The following is a 13,821-nucleotide window of genomic DNA, read 5'->3' on the forward strand; positions in this document are numbered from 1 at the left end:
GGGTCGTGGTACACCTCATAGAAGCACCAAAGCCATACGTTTTCGAGTTAAAATCTAATTACTACTCTCTTTTTGATAGTAGCCAGGTCAAAGCCATAGGATTGTTGAGGGGGCCTGTTTGGCATGTGGGATAGAAATTAAATTTAGTAGTGGAGTCTGACGTGCAATTTCTACGCCGTCGGAAGAACCCATCAACCACATTCTGCCAAAAGTTTTCACCTAGGCTTTTAGAGATAAGAGATAAAAGGTGGTGGCGGAGAGGTCAACTTTGGTGTTTATTAGCCTAAAGTGATGCACTGACAAATCTTTGTGCCCCGCACATTCTTCACCATATTGCTAGCCCTTTTTATTACCCGCTTTTTAAGGTTTGTAAATAATTCAAGTGTTTTACTACTGCTCAAATGGGCAAAAATGATATGCCAAAGCATAAATTATTAGTTCATTGTATTGGAAAATGGCCAAGTATTATTGAAGGTAAAGAAATTAAATACTTGTATTATTGTCCTTTGTTTAGGTACGTACGTCAAATTTATTGGTACGTTTCCATAATTGTTTTCTTGACTTTGCTTTCTAGCTTCTTTGTTCTTATACAATGTTAGTAGATATTTTCATTTGAAGAAGATGTCTTGGAAATTTAGATATATATTGGAATTTGAATATAAGTTTAAAATGACGTGGACATGTAAATAACATAAATCAAGGTTTCTTTCTGATTTTACCATTCGGTCCTTAAATACCAATTGAAGAAAGTTGATTTGTGCATATACAATGAACCTGAAGTCCACCATGCGTGAGTGAGGCCTAGGCCAGCCAGCAGGAATGGAAACCTAATTAATTAATTAGAGGGCAGATTAGGTAAGAATTTTAGCATTTCACATGAATTATTTATACATATGCACCATGTTGTACCCAATATCTTGATTTGCCAAAATTGTCAAATTAGAACTAATGTTCTCAATCCTGTCGCGAACCACTCGTTTCTGCTACGACAGCCATGGGGGGTATCAATCCAGTGCAGAAAATGAGATGGTGAAACAGACAAAGCCATACCTTAATGTAATTAAATAACCTAAAATTCTGATGAACATCTTAGAAGAGACAAAGCATACATGATTAAAAGAATCAAAATTGTTGAATTTTGTATAGGATCGGTCAGGGCTAGATGCGTAGCGGTAACCCAAAACCAACCATGCATTTGAAATTCATTGATACAGATGATCAGATATTCTCATATCAAATTTCTTTTAAAGTAGTTGAGATTTTAAAACCTTTTTTAATTGAAACCCTGTTTCTTAGCACGTAGTCTATAAAAATATAATATACGAGTCTGCTGTTATGGTTGGGAGCATCTAGGCTCATTGCTCCCTGAATCCCACATGCCATCAACATTGGCTCGCATCAATACCCAGATTAAGTTCCTTAATAACTTAAAAGTAAGAATTTAATCTTGGCCCAAATATCTATGATTCATTTTATTTATTTATTTTGATACGTGGGAAGAACTTTCCTGTACCAAATCCATGATTATTGACCCTCAATTTATCACACATATTTTCATTAAACTGTTAACCAACGGGGCAATTTGGGAAGCAAGAAAAAAGACACAAGTGAAGCAGGGAAATCTTGCTGTCTTAAAATATGCTTGTCAGGGCATAGGAAATTTAAAAGGCAGCAACGTTGTTTCCTTTGCATGTGATTTATGCCCCCCCCCCCTTCGCTGCTTTTTCTCTCTCGTCTCTTACTCATCCTTGTATATTCCCTTCTCTCTCCTTTTAATCTCTGGAAAAAAAAAAAACAAAGATTAAAACCCAAGTGTTACACTTTTAGTTGTTTTGTTATTATATAAACAATGAACCTTTAGAACACTTATTTCAATTTCCCGTCTTCAACCTTATGTTTCCCTCTCAAGTTCAAACTCTGAACATGTCTACTACTTCTTCTTCTTCTATTTGGTTACTTTCTTGTAGGAAGCTTAAGTTCTTTACTAGAATCAGAAGGTTCTTGCATTCCAAAGCAGCCAGGAAGCAGTACGGGTCATCAGCATCTGATCATTCGAACAAGTTGAGAATAGTAAACAATACTGACGAAGAGGAAGATCTGGTTGTAGAGAAAACTGAAAGTGAGCTCGATGGTTCCATGGCGTTGCAAAAATCTGTGAAGAGACTTCACTTTGGGAGCTGGGAAGAGAAAGAGATGGCTGCTAAGGCCATCGAGAAACTCGCTAAAGAAGACGTTAAGGTTAGGAAGTTGATGGCAGAGCTCGGAGTCATACATATGCTTGTGTCTATGGTGGATACTGAGGTGGTTGGCCGCCGTCTAGCTGCCATCAAGGCCTTGATCGAACTTGCTGATGGAACTTTTACGTAAGTTTTCTATATATTTTTTCTTACTATTCATGTTAGTTTCTTTTTCTTTTGATATTTCTTGTCAATGGAAAAGGATTGTCAGCTTTCAAAGTTTTTAGTTGGTAGAAACAATTCCTAATGTTGGATTATTCTAACATAATCATAAACGGTTTTTAAGATGAATGATTGAATTCCCATGTTATGAAGCAATGCCTGATTAGGAAAGAAATATATTTAGAGGGATGAGACTTAATAAGAGGAAAGGGCCCTGTTTTTGTCCTGGAAGCCGTAGCTTATTTTCTTCAGAAAAAGACGATGCAATGAAAAAGAAAGGTTTTCATAAGGCTGCTCGAAGTGGGGATAGGGAAAAGGATCCCCTATGGTTGATGAAATGTATGGCATAGAACAGTGACAAGTTTGAAATAATGGAGCTCTGATTTTGGCACTATGCAATACGTTTCATCGGGATAGGGAAAAGGGGTCCCCTATGGTTGATCAAATTTATAATTTATAAAATTAGTTGTTGGGATGAATTACAGGTATATCATATTTCAAAAATGTCAAGAAGATGGAGAATTGTTTTCAACCCACATGAAAATTAAATATTGGTGATAATGTTTTAAAACTAACTTCCCCAATTAGAATAAAGAAAATGATTTTAGGTGGAGGGTACTGCTCCACATTAATGAAGATATTATTACCCTGATAGCCTGATTTAATCCCAAATCTCTGTAATCAACCGCCCTACAAGCTGCAGCGTTTTGATAATCATAGGCCTTGGGGTTTGTTTCCAGTTAAATGCTGAGTAATCAAAATCAGAACAGTTATTTTTACTGTTAAATGGCTTTAAATATTGTTTGGTGAGGTGTCAAGCCCTTTCATGAATTGACCCTTTTGAATCTCTGATGGTGAAACTTTGTCATGTGACAGTAGAGCATAACTCTATCCATCCGGAACTTTTAAACATTAATGGCAATGAAAGTGAAATGAAATTTCTAAATCTGTTGCATGATTTTTGAATCATTAATACTTCCATTAAGAAAATGATTTTAATGATCCTCAAATCCTGCGTCCGCAAGGTACGGTGGCTGTCCACTGTCCACCGGACTCCCATGGTGGTAGGAGCTGGAAGGGCAATAATGATGTTAGAAGACAGACAGCGTTGTCTCCAAATAAAAAAAAATACAGATCCATATCATCCAATGATATTATTATGGACAATTAAGAAAAAACAATATTAAGTATTGTTGACCTTCACCTTCCTACCCCGATTCTAAATGTCTGATTCTCTTTGACTTTGTCTGTTTTATTTTATAAACTGGTTAGTTCTTCTCCCACATTTTCTTTGACTTGTAGGGACTCCTATTCATATTTTATGCAACAATGGAGGACTTTTGGGTTATCAACTTATCTACCCCCAATAAAATTATTGTTCTTCTATTATTCAACTTAAATTTCGATTCCATTGTTGACTTGAAGTTCTGGGTTGATTTTTCTTTTGTCAAAACTTAAGGTAGATTCAAAGAATCAAAAGTCTAAATCAGTTTATCATTTTTTCTTTTATTCAGAAACAAGGAACTAATGCTAGAGGCTGGAATACTATCGAAGTTACCTAAGCACATTGATGCTGTAGACGACCAAACGAGGCATGAATTTGCAGAACTGTTATTATCATTATCATCTATATCAAATACTCCTTTCTCTCTAGCCAACACTGAGGTCCTCCAGTTTCTTATTGCCATTCTTGAGTCGGCCACCAGCATTGAAACAAAGGAGACCTGTTTAGGTGTTGCTTGTAACCTGTCTGCTGTGCTAGAAAATGCTAGACCTTTGGTATCTAACGGAACCGTGCACACTCTTTTGAAGCTATCTTCATTTAAAGAACTTTCAGAGAAAGCCCTTGCAGCACTAGGTCACTTGGTGCTGACCTTGATGGGAAAAAAGGCTATGGAAGATAGTTCAATGGTACCAGAGAGCTTGATTGAGATTCTAACATGGGAGAACAAACCCAAATGTCAAGAACTATCAGCCTACATTCTAATGATTTTAGCTCATCAAAGCTCCACTCAAAGGGATAAAATGTCAAAGGCAGGGATCGTCCCTGTGCTTCTTGAAGTGTCATTATTAGGAAGCCCTTTGGCTCAAAAGAGAGCCATGAAATTGTTACAATGGTTCAAAGATGAAAGGCAAGCAAAGATGGGGCCTCATTCAGGACCACAAACAGCAAGGATTGCAATTGGCTCACCTCTGCATCCAAGGGAGGCTCAAGAAGGAAAGAAAATGATGAAGAATTTGGTGAAGCAAAGTCTTCATAAGAATATGGAAATGATCACCCGACGAGCCAATGCTGCCGGCGATTCTTCGAATCTCAAGTCTTTGGTCCTCAGCACAAGTTCTAAAAGCTTGCCTTACTAAAAAACCGTTTTATGTAATTCTTTTGCAAGGGCCTGTAATTATTGCAAATGATGGGAAAGAAGGATTTCCCAAAGTTAGATGGAAGAAATCAGCAACTTTGCGAGAGAATGCAATGCTTCTGCAGTAATTAGCGTATACAACAACTGTATATGATCATCAATTCATGACCAACAAAAGTAACGAAAAAAATTCAAGAAATTGGGGAAATACTGAAACTTTACCCTTGATGGCATGTAATTGAACACCTCAAGTTTTTTATTTTATCCTTTCCTGACATTGAGTTGTATAGTTGGAAATGAAATAAATCACGGTAAATAACCCAAACAGAGTAATATCTTTATTGCTTGAATGAAATTAAATACAATATAGTACCCTAAACCATGTGCTACGAAGTTGCAAGGAATGCATAAATTGTGCATTTTGCACAAATTTATTAGTAATTGGCATCTTTTTCCCCCCTTTCACTAATAGTTTTGCCTTAGGTATGTCCCTCGTTTCTGGCTTTCTGCTAATAAACTTGCCATTCAAAAGGCAGTCAGCAAAATGAGCTAATAAACCATTCAAAAATTAGATTTTAGGTCTACGACTAGGAAAAGAACATGCAAGAAAAACAGCCCAAAGCATATAACTTTGCAAAGAGGTTCATCAAATACAAGAACACTTAAACAAATAATGCCGAATTGAACCAACAAAAGCTGGATTGATTAAGTTTTGCCTAAATTATCCTTTAGACATCATAGAAGAAAGGATCAGATTAACAGAATTCTGCAAACTGAAACAAAAGAAATAGTTTAGCGCTTCCCACTGTTTGGATTAGATTTGGTGCAAAGGACCTTCCGACCCTTAGCACGGCGACGTTTCAATACAGCTCTTCCACTAGTGGTTCTCATTCTTCGACGGAACCCATGAGTTCGAGCCAAAGATTTCCGGGACCTATTCCTCTTTGTTTGACAAAGTGCAGCCTTCCCAGCCCTAACCACCAGGCCTCGCCTTTTCTCATTCCTAACCCCATTATTTGAACTAAAATCCATCCCCAATGATAACCCTACGTCCAAAATTGAAATTAAACGAAAAACATTAACACCCATTGAAGAAACACAGTGAACATATAAAACGGGAAATTCTTTTACCTGAAAATGAAGAATGTAAAGAGAGAGAAGATGAGGAAGAAGAGAGAAAGGAGCAGTGAAGCAGGGAAGAGCAAGCTTTGGGATTGATCGCTGCATTGGAAGAGATGGAAATTCTTCTTCTTGAACCTGTCAAAAGATTGAGAGAAGCTGAAGGGATTTGGGTTCTTATGGATTGAGTAGTAAGCCATTGAGATGATGTTAGTACTGGCATCGAAGCCATTGTGTGTGCCACACCTATCTGTTGTCTCTCACTTACGTTCTTATCTACTACTCTCTCAGTGGTCAAGCTACACCTACAGGGGTAGAGAACTAGAGATGGAATGTGCTGATGGGATGGGTTTGAATTCAACTTCTTGGGAGCCCAATCTGGGGTTAACTTAACTAGACTGCAGGATATTGATCTTAGAAACCGTGAAAGTTTTCTTCAGTGAGCCCAAACCTCGTCGTCGTAGAAAAGTTTTCAGTTTCCCTAGAGCCTATGGGTTATGTCATTAGCCCATTTCATAATTACTTAGGTTTCCTATCTGCCACTGGAATTTGGAATCGGAACTTTTTAAAGTAAACCCGTCACAGCCCGGAATTTGATAACAGTTTTTATTTCTACTGATCTTAAGTAGTGGTGTTGAAATGGTAATTCAACCCAATATTATTAATAGAACAAATCAAAAATTTTAAATTGCTTAATCATTAATTAACTGAACTGAATTTTCTGCGATAATAGTTAATAAAGTCCAACTCATTTCGATTACTTCGGTGTTAAGATTTTGAGTTTTAGTTTTGTTATTTATTACATACCTTACGTTTTATTTGAACTTTTAGGGTAAATTATTGTTGTAGTCACTTAACTATTAGTAAATTTTTTCGTCATCTAATTATTAACTTTTTTGTCACTTGTCGTTAAATGGTTAATGAAAAGATGATCTGTCGCTTTTATGGCATAATAACAACCTTAACCCTCAAACATTTATATACATTGTGTCAATATAATTTTAAATTTTCTTTAAAAAATAGCTCTTAATGTTTACACATGACCTAATTTATCCTATTCTTACGTGAAAATATAATTTAATACAGGATGAGTAAATTAGAAATAAAAACAAATTTTTTATTAAATTAGATAATCCCAAATACATTGATTTTCTTATACTTTGAAGGTTGAGAACTTGATCTCTCTCAATGACAATAAACTAATTTTTGTAAAATTAGGAGCTAATTTTTAAAAAAATTTAAGACCAAATTGACATAGTATATGAATGTTTAAGTGTTAAAGTTGTTATTCGCTATTTTTAAAAAAAGTTGTTATTATGCTATTTTTAAAAGTGACACGTCATCTTCCTATTAGCCATTTAACAAAGTAACCGAAAAAGAAAATGTCGAATATTTGAGCAATCATTTTATAACTTTTCCTAGTTGGGTGACAAAAAAAAAACTTAATAATAATTGAGTAACTATTAATGTAGTTTATCCAAATTTTAATATATTTTTCTTTCACCCACTGACATATACAATTTGGATTTAAGCTTTTGGGTGAGTGAACTTTTATATACATAAGATTCTTATTATTTGTTATTAATAATTTTGATTAAACAGTTAATTTCACGTTGGAATTAAATTAATTAATAATTGAAATTTTAAAATATTTAATTAAATTAACTCCAATTACCGGCTTATTAGTCAAATTATTTTAATTTAATTATTCAATGAACTATTCGGTTTTAACCTAACTTTGAATTGTTTTAAGGTTATAATTAAGTGTTTTTATTAAATGAATTTAGTCTTTCTCAATTAAAAAGAAAAAAAGGGAGAGCCAGCGAGGGGAGAGACCCTTTATCCAGAATAATTAAGTTGGGGTGCAAATCTTGTTGAACTTTGGCTCCAAATAGAGAGTTAGCCCGAATTGGGAGACTTGGTTAAAGTATCTAATCAGAAGTTATATATCTTCTTCATGGTGCAACCATCCTATTGTTGTCTTACTCTCTCCTTTCATGACTTCAAAACAAAGTCATTCTATTTTAAGGCGTACATGATAACAGAAACAAAACAAAGCTTGTAGGAAATATTTGCCTTTCGGTACATGTCATATGGTTTTTGCAAGATTAATAAAACTCTCTTGTCTTCTTGGAAGCTTGCTTAGCTATGCATGTTTCTCAATGTTTCTTCTTTGGATGTCTCCGCCTTTTCCATAACTGTTTTTATACTGTTGTGAGTGACAATGGGTAGTTAAGAGTGTCGTTTTTTCTAATGCTAGCCTAGCTGTCTACTTTTTAGAAAGCTTGCTTACTCGTAACAGATTTATTTCCTTGTATTTCAATCTACTTGTCTTGTTGCTAGCATCATTACTTACGAAAATATTCATTAAGCAGTATATATACTCAACATTCTTAAGAAGTGGTTCGGTGAGAAAAAGAAAGTGATGGCTAGTAGCAGCATAGCAAAAAGATGGAAGCAGTTGAGCGGGCAGAACAATTGGGGAGAGCTTTTGGACCCTTTGGACATTGATCTTCGGCGTTACCTTACTCACTATGGAGAAATGGCTCAGGCTACCTATGACGCCTTCAACACCGAGAAGGCTTCCAAGTACGCTGGAAGCAGTTTGTATGGCAAGAAAGATTTCTTCTATAACGTCGGTTTGGAGAAAGGCAATCCTTACAAGTACCAAGTGACCAAATTCTTTTACGCCACATCTCAAATCCGAGTTCCGGAAGCGTTTTTAGTGAAGCCAATGTCGAGGGAAGCATGGAGCAAAGAATCAAACTGGATCGGGTATGTTGCCGTGGCCACAGATGAAGGCAAAGATGTTTTAGGAAGGAGGGATATTGCAATTGCTTGGAGAGGGACAGTGGAGACCCTGGAATGGATCGATGATGTTGAATTTAAATTGGTTTCGCCAGAGAAGATTTTTTGGTGATCCAAGTGATGCCAAGGTGCATGAGGGCTGGTACTCCATCTACATCTCGGAAGACCCACGTTCGCCTTATAACAAAACCAGTGCCAGAGACCAGGTGAACGCTACCGATGCCATAACAATGCTCCACTAGCATCGATATCTTGTTTCAATGGAAAATACTAAGGTTCGTCTCTGTTCTTGGCTATTGATATTTTAGGTTCTCAACGAGGTTATGAGGCTAGTGGAGCAATTCAAGAACGAGGAAACCAGCATCACAGTAACCGGCCACAGCTTAGGTGCAGCTCTTGCAACTTTGAATGCCATTGACATAATTGCCAATGGATATAACAAGGCCAATAATCCGTCGGGAGAGGCCTCTCCTGTTACAGCCTTTTTATTCGCTAGTCCTCGAGTTGGTGACTCAAACTTCAAGAAGAAATTCACAGGATACAGTGACCTTCGAGCGTTACGCGTCCGAAATGTTATAGATGCTGTTCCCAAATATCCTATGGTAGGGTACACGGATGTGGGGGAAGAATTGGATATCGACACCCGTAAATCAAAGTACTTGAGGAGCTCTGGGAACTGGTTAAATTGGCATGATTTGGAAGCCTATTTACATGGGGTGGCAGGAACGCAAGGGTGTAATGGAGGATTTAAGTTGGTGATTAGTCGTGATATAGCCCTCGTAAACAAATCCGTCAATGGATTAAAGGATGAATATTTGGTGCCAGTGTCATGGAGGATTGAGAAAAACAAAGGTATGGTCCAGCAGGAGGATGGCTCTTGGAAATTAATGGATCATCAGAGTCAAGACGAGGATAATACTTGAACATCTCTCCATGGTTTGATAAACAATCTTTATGTTTTGTTCAAGATTTTAAAATAAAAACACTAATCCGAATTTTATTTACTTTAAAAATAATTTAAATTCAAATCATTACTATATTAAAAAATGACATTTTTAAAAAATAATCTTAAATTCAAGCCTTTTATCGATTTTAATATAATAGTATAATTTACTTTTAAAAATAATTTTCCAACAGAGCTAACATCCATTTGACTTCTACCACTAATTCAATTAATGATTTTAAATATTGTATAGATAAATAAATTGCTATATGGTTCCATTTACGGTATTGGGTAAAAATCTATATGGTAGTGGACTAAGAAAATTAATTCATATAGTTTATTTAAATAACTGAATAAGTTTTTATGTTAATACTAGTTCCTAACCTCATATGCATTACATATTATTTCAATTGTATTAGTAATGATGATTAAAAATAATTATTAAAATTTAACTTTCTCTTCAAAATAAATCTACAAAATGTTTTCCACATGTACCAAACAAATAATGGAGACATAAAAGAACAGTTTTAAGAGTGTTTACTTCACATTGTATAAACAACATAAAATACAAGTAGAAAAAGATATTATATTATCTTCGTCAATAATAAAAATAATCTTTAATTTTTTTGTGCTATTGTAATTTGAATACAATTCAATATTGTCTCTTCAAAGAACCATTGTTATATATATATATATATAATTTATTAATGCTAACAACTTCTCATTTTTTATCGATAATTTTTCTTAGATGTTAATTGATCAAATATGTCTAATTACATAATGTTGTTTATAGTGCTAAACTTAAAATTTTAATTGGTATATAACTCTAAATTAATTAAATAATAATTAAGATGCTTAGAATTTTGTTCAAGTAATTACTCTATTTTACATTAATAAAATTGCACTCCTTTTTACGTCAAATATTTTAGTTATAATTATAATTATCTTAATTTTTTCCTATTTTCTATAGGCTTTTATTTAAGTAATAACTTTATTTTAAAATTAACATAATTATTTTAATTAATAATTGTAAATTCAATTATAATTATCACAAATTATATTTATTTATAATTATTTTTTAATTGTATAATCATCACAATTTCTATTTTACTTTAAATTTTTAACTAATAATTCTAAATTAAATATTATAATTATTTTTAAATATTAGTTTAGTAATACGACAAAAAAAATAAAAGATATTCTCCCAAGTTCAAAAGTTTCAAAAGTCATGTTTTTATATATATTATAGATCATAGATAGATAAGAATCAACACCAGTAAGTCAAACTACTTGAAGCAGAATTTTATTATGATCAGTAGTGTTGGCGACACAGATTCCACGTCCATCCCTCCTAAGCATTTGCCTGCAGAATATTTAGATGAAAACATCCAGGTTGAAGAAGAACTGGAAATTTTTGCCGCCACGAAAGGATATAAGCGTAGAAACTACACGGAAGAAGAAGAAGAGCTGGAAATTGGCGCCACCATCCTAGGATTTATGGATGAGCTTATGGAGAACTTGGGTGAACTTTTCGTTGCTCATAGTTTGGATAATTACGGTCGAAACTATTTTTCTTTTGAGTTCGACGTTTTATTTTAAAAAATGAAAATGAAGTCATCATCAATCACTTTCGGGAGGTGTGATCGAGTTATTTCAAAATTTGATCGTTTTAATAAGAGATGTAATTTGCTAAAATAATATTTTTTGGTCTACAAAATCTAGAAAATAAATTCGGGAGTCGGTTACGCACGAGAAAAGATTAGCACCCTTGTTATGCCCAAAATTGGTACCTAATAATTACTTCATGTATTTAGTGTTGAAAAATTGAAATTTTGAAAAGAGTTTAAAACACAATCCCACTTAGCATAATATTATTTTTAATCAAAATGTACGGAAAAGGGGCCTTTTATCTCAAGGTAACAAAAGGTCACATCCCGTAAGTTAGGACACGACAACTCGAACCCTCGAAAATAAGCTTGTTTTTTTTTATTTTACTATTTAATTAAATCTCATGTATTTTAATTTTAAAAGGATATTCGGTCATTTAGGTTCAACGAGAAAGTCGAACCCTATAAGTTAAGGCATGACTTCTCGAATATCTAAATATGGAACATTGCCTTATTTTTAAAAATTTCCCCCTCTTTTGAATAATAACAAATGTAATATTTAAAACGATTTGTATTTATCTTATTTGGATACAATACATCAATGAATAAATATATCTAAACCTAATATGTAGTATAGTGACAAATGGAATAATATATAATAACTATGTGGGTAGAATGTTAGAATAAATAAATAGAGGAATACTATAATAATACTAACGTAATCATAATAATATTAATAATCAGATCATACTGATACTAAAACAAATAAGATAAAATGAAAATGCATAATTTAAAAGAGATAAATAAACGTGACATGAAAACATCAAAAATAATAAAGTAATAAGTACAAAAATAAAAATAAAAATAAAAAACAACCACAATAACAATGCACAAATAAAAGAGTATGGATAATCTTTTCTTTTAAGTGTAAAAAAGATAAAGATAACTAAATAATAAATAAATTTTTTTATAGAAAGGTTGAAATATAAAGGATGAAATAGAAGTTTAAATGAAATCAAAAGGAGAAGTCAGAATAAATTGAATAATACAGATTAAATTGGAAACATAACAAAATTATCTATAGAAATCATAAATTAGAAAAAGGCACAAACGGATTGGATTAAAATAGGATGAAATATATAGGGACTTAAAAGGAAATTATCCCAACTCAGGACACGCATCCTTTCTGCAGGAGATCAGCAAACTGAGGACTTAAATGAAAGTGGGACAAAATTGAATGGAAAATTTTAAAAAGAGAAAATATAGAGAAATTAGGACTAATTTAAGATAACTAAAAAAGCAAAAGGATTAAAGACATAAATAGACCCCCTAAAAAGTACACGGATCCTAGAACGGATCAGGTTGGGTCATCGGGTTGGCTGAAACGACGTCGTTTCAAGTGTCCCTCTTTTAAAATGGTCTAAGGACCAAAATAAAAATAAAATAAAATTAGGTGGCGAAATCAAAAAATAAATAAAATAAAATAGGACTAGATTGAAACAGACCGCAAAAGTGGAAGAACCAAAGGCACAATTAGGTCATTTTTCAAAAACACGTGGATCCTGTCAAAGGATCGGGTCAGATTTAAGTTTTGGCCCCTAAACGACATCGTTTTGGGACCTTCTGGACTCCTCTGAAACGACGTCGTTTAACAAAAAAATCATTTTACACATACTTTAAAAAAAAACATTTTCTCTGTTTTTTCTCGCTGGGTCGTTGCTGCTGGTCGCCGACGACGGTGACCACTGTCTATGGTGGCCGAAAAATCACCTAAAAACCTATTTTAACCCCTTTTTCGCATAGAACCCGATTCATAATCGAAAAATCTCAAACCGAAGCCCAAAACTCCCAAAAAGGGAGAAAACCTTTCGGTTCTTAGCATCCTCCGCCGTGACCTCGGCCGAATCCCCAGGCATCCGACAGCCTTCGGACCGGAAAAGTTAACGTTGGTGGTGGGAAGACCAAGCGGCAAGTAAAAAAGTCCCTTTATATATATATATATATATATATATATATATTTGTTGTTATTTTTGCTTTCGAATTAAAAATAAATAAAAGAAAAAAATTGACCTTAAGGATTAGAATCTGATTTCTATCTTTTGGATTGCTTTTTCGTATTTTTTTCGTGTGTAAAAAAAACTACAATATGGTTATGGCTTTTATAACCATAGATTACATTGTTTATTATTTTTTTGCTATTGTTTCTATTGTTTCTGCTTTCGTTTTTGTTGTCCTTGTTTTTGTCTTTTTTCATCATTTTGTAGGTATCCTTGGAGAGTCAACGACGGGGCAAAAAGCCTGCCCTTGCCATTTTGGTGAAACGGCGGCAAAGGCACGTCAGGCCTCGAGTGGCGTGCCTATTCATGTGGAGAGCAACAGCGCTGAGGATTTTAGGGTTTTTTTATTGAAAACTTTGTTTAGGTTATTAGGCTTGGGTCATTAGGATTTTTTTTTTTGGGGCTTCTAATTTTGCAATTGGATAGTAACAGATTTTATTATTTTATTTTTGGTTTGTTTTTGTTGGGTCCGGGCTAAATTGACCTATTACATTTACTTGCATGGAGTTACAGGCGTCCAGGAAGATG

The 13,821-nt window shown here is 34.0% G+C and overlaps 2 protein-coding genes and 1 pseudogene across 2 annotated transcripts; 2 read left to right on the forward strand and 1 right to left on the reverse strand.

Moving 5' to 3' along the window:
• The first annotated feature begins 1,698 nt into the window (after positions 1–1,698).
• Positions 1,699–5,018, forward strand: LOC105769359 (U-box domain-containing protein 7). Its single transcript, XM_012589943.2, has 2 exons — positions 1,699–2,363; positions 3,914–5,018. Exons 1-2 carry the CDS (start codon positions 1,894–1,896, stop codon positions 4,758–4,760), a joined length of 1,317 nt encoding a protein of 438 aa, XP_012445397.1. The 5' UTR covers positions 1,699–1,893; the 3' UTR covers positions 4,761–5,018.
• A 342-nt stretch (positions 5,019–5,360) lies between these two features.
• On the reverse strand, positions 5,361–6,215 carry LOC105769360 (50S ribosomal protein L34, chloroplastic). The gene is made up of 2 exons (XM_012589944.2): positions 5,891–6,215; positions 5,361–5,805 (listed from the first exon to the last, which is right to left on the reverse strand). The coding sequence occupies exons 1-2, from the start codon at positions 6,108–6,110 to the stop codon at positions 5,552–5,554; spliced, it is 474 nt and encodes a 157-aa protein (XP_012445398.1). The 5' UTR covers positions 6,111–6,215; the 3' UTR covers positions 5,361–5,551.
• A 1,887-nt stretch (positions 6,216–8,102) lies between these two features.
• LOC105769241 (phospholipase A1-IIgamma-like) lies at positions 8,103–9,673 on the forward strand (annotated as a pseudogene).
• The last annotated feature ends 4,148 nt before the right edge of the window (positions 9,674–13,821 follow it).

Source organism: Gossypium raimondii, chromosome 5, assembly GCF_025698545.1.
Source record: "Gossypium raimondii isolate GPD5lz chromosome 5, ASM2569854v1, whole genome shotgun sequence".
NCBI lineage: Eukaryota > Viridiplantae > Streptophyta > Magnoliopsida > Malvales > Malvaceae > Gossypium > Gossypium raimondii.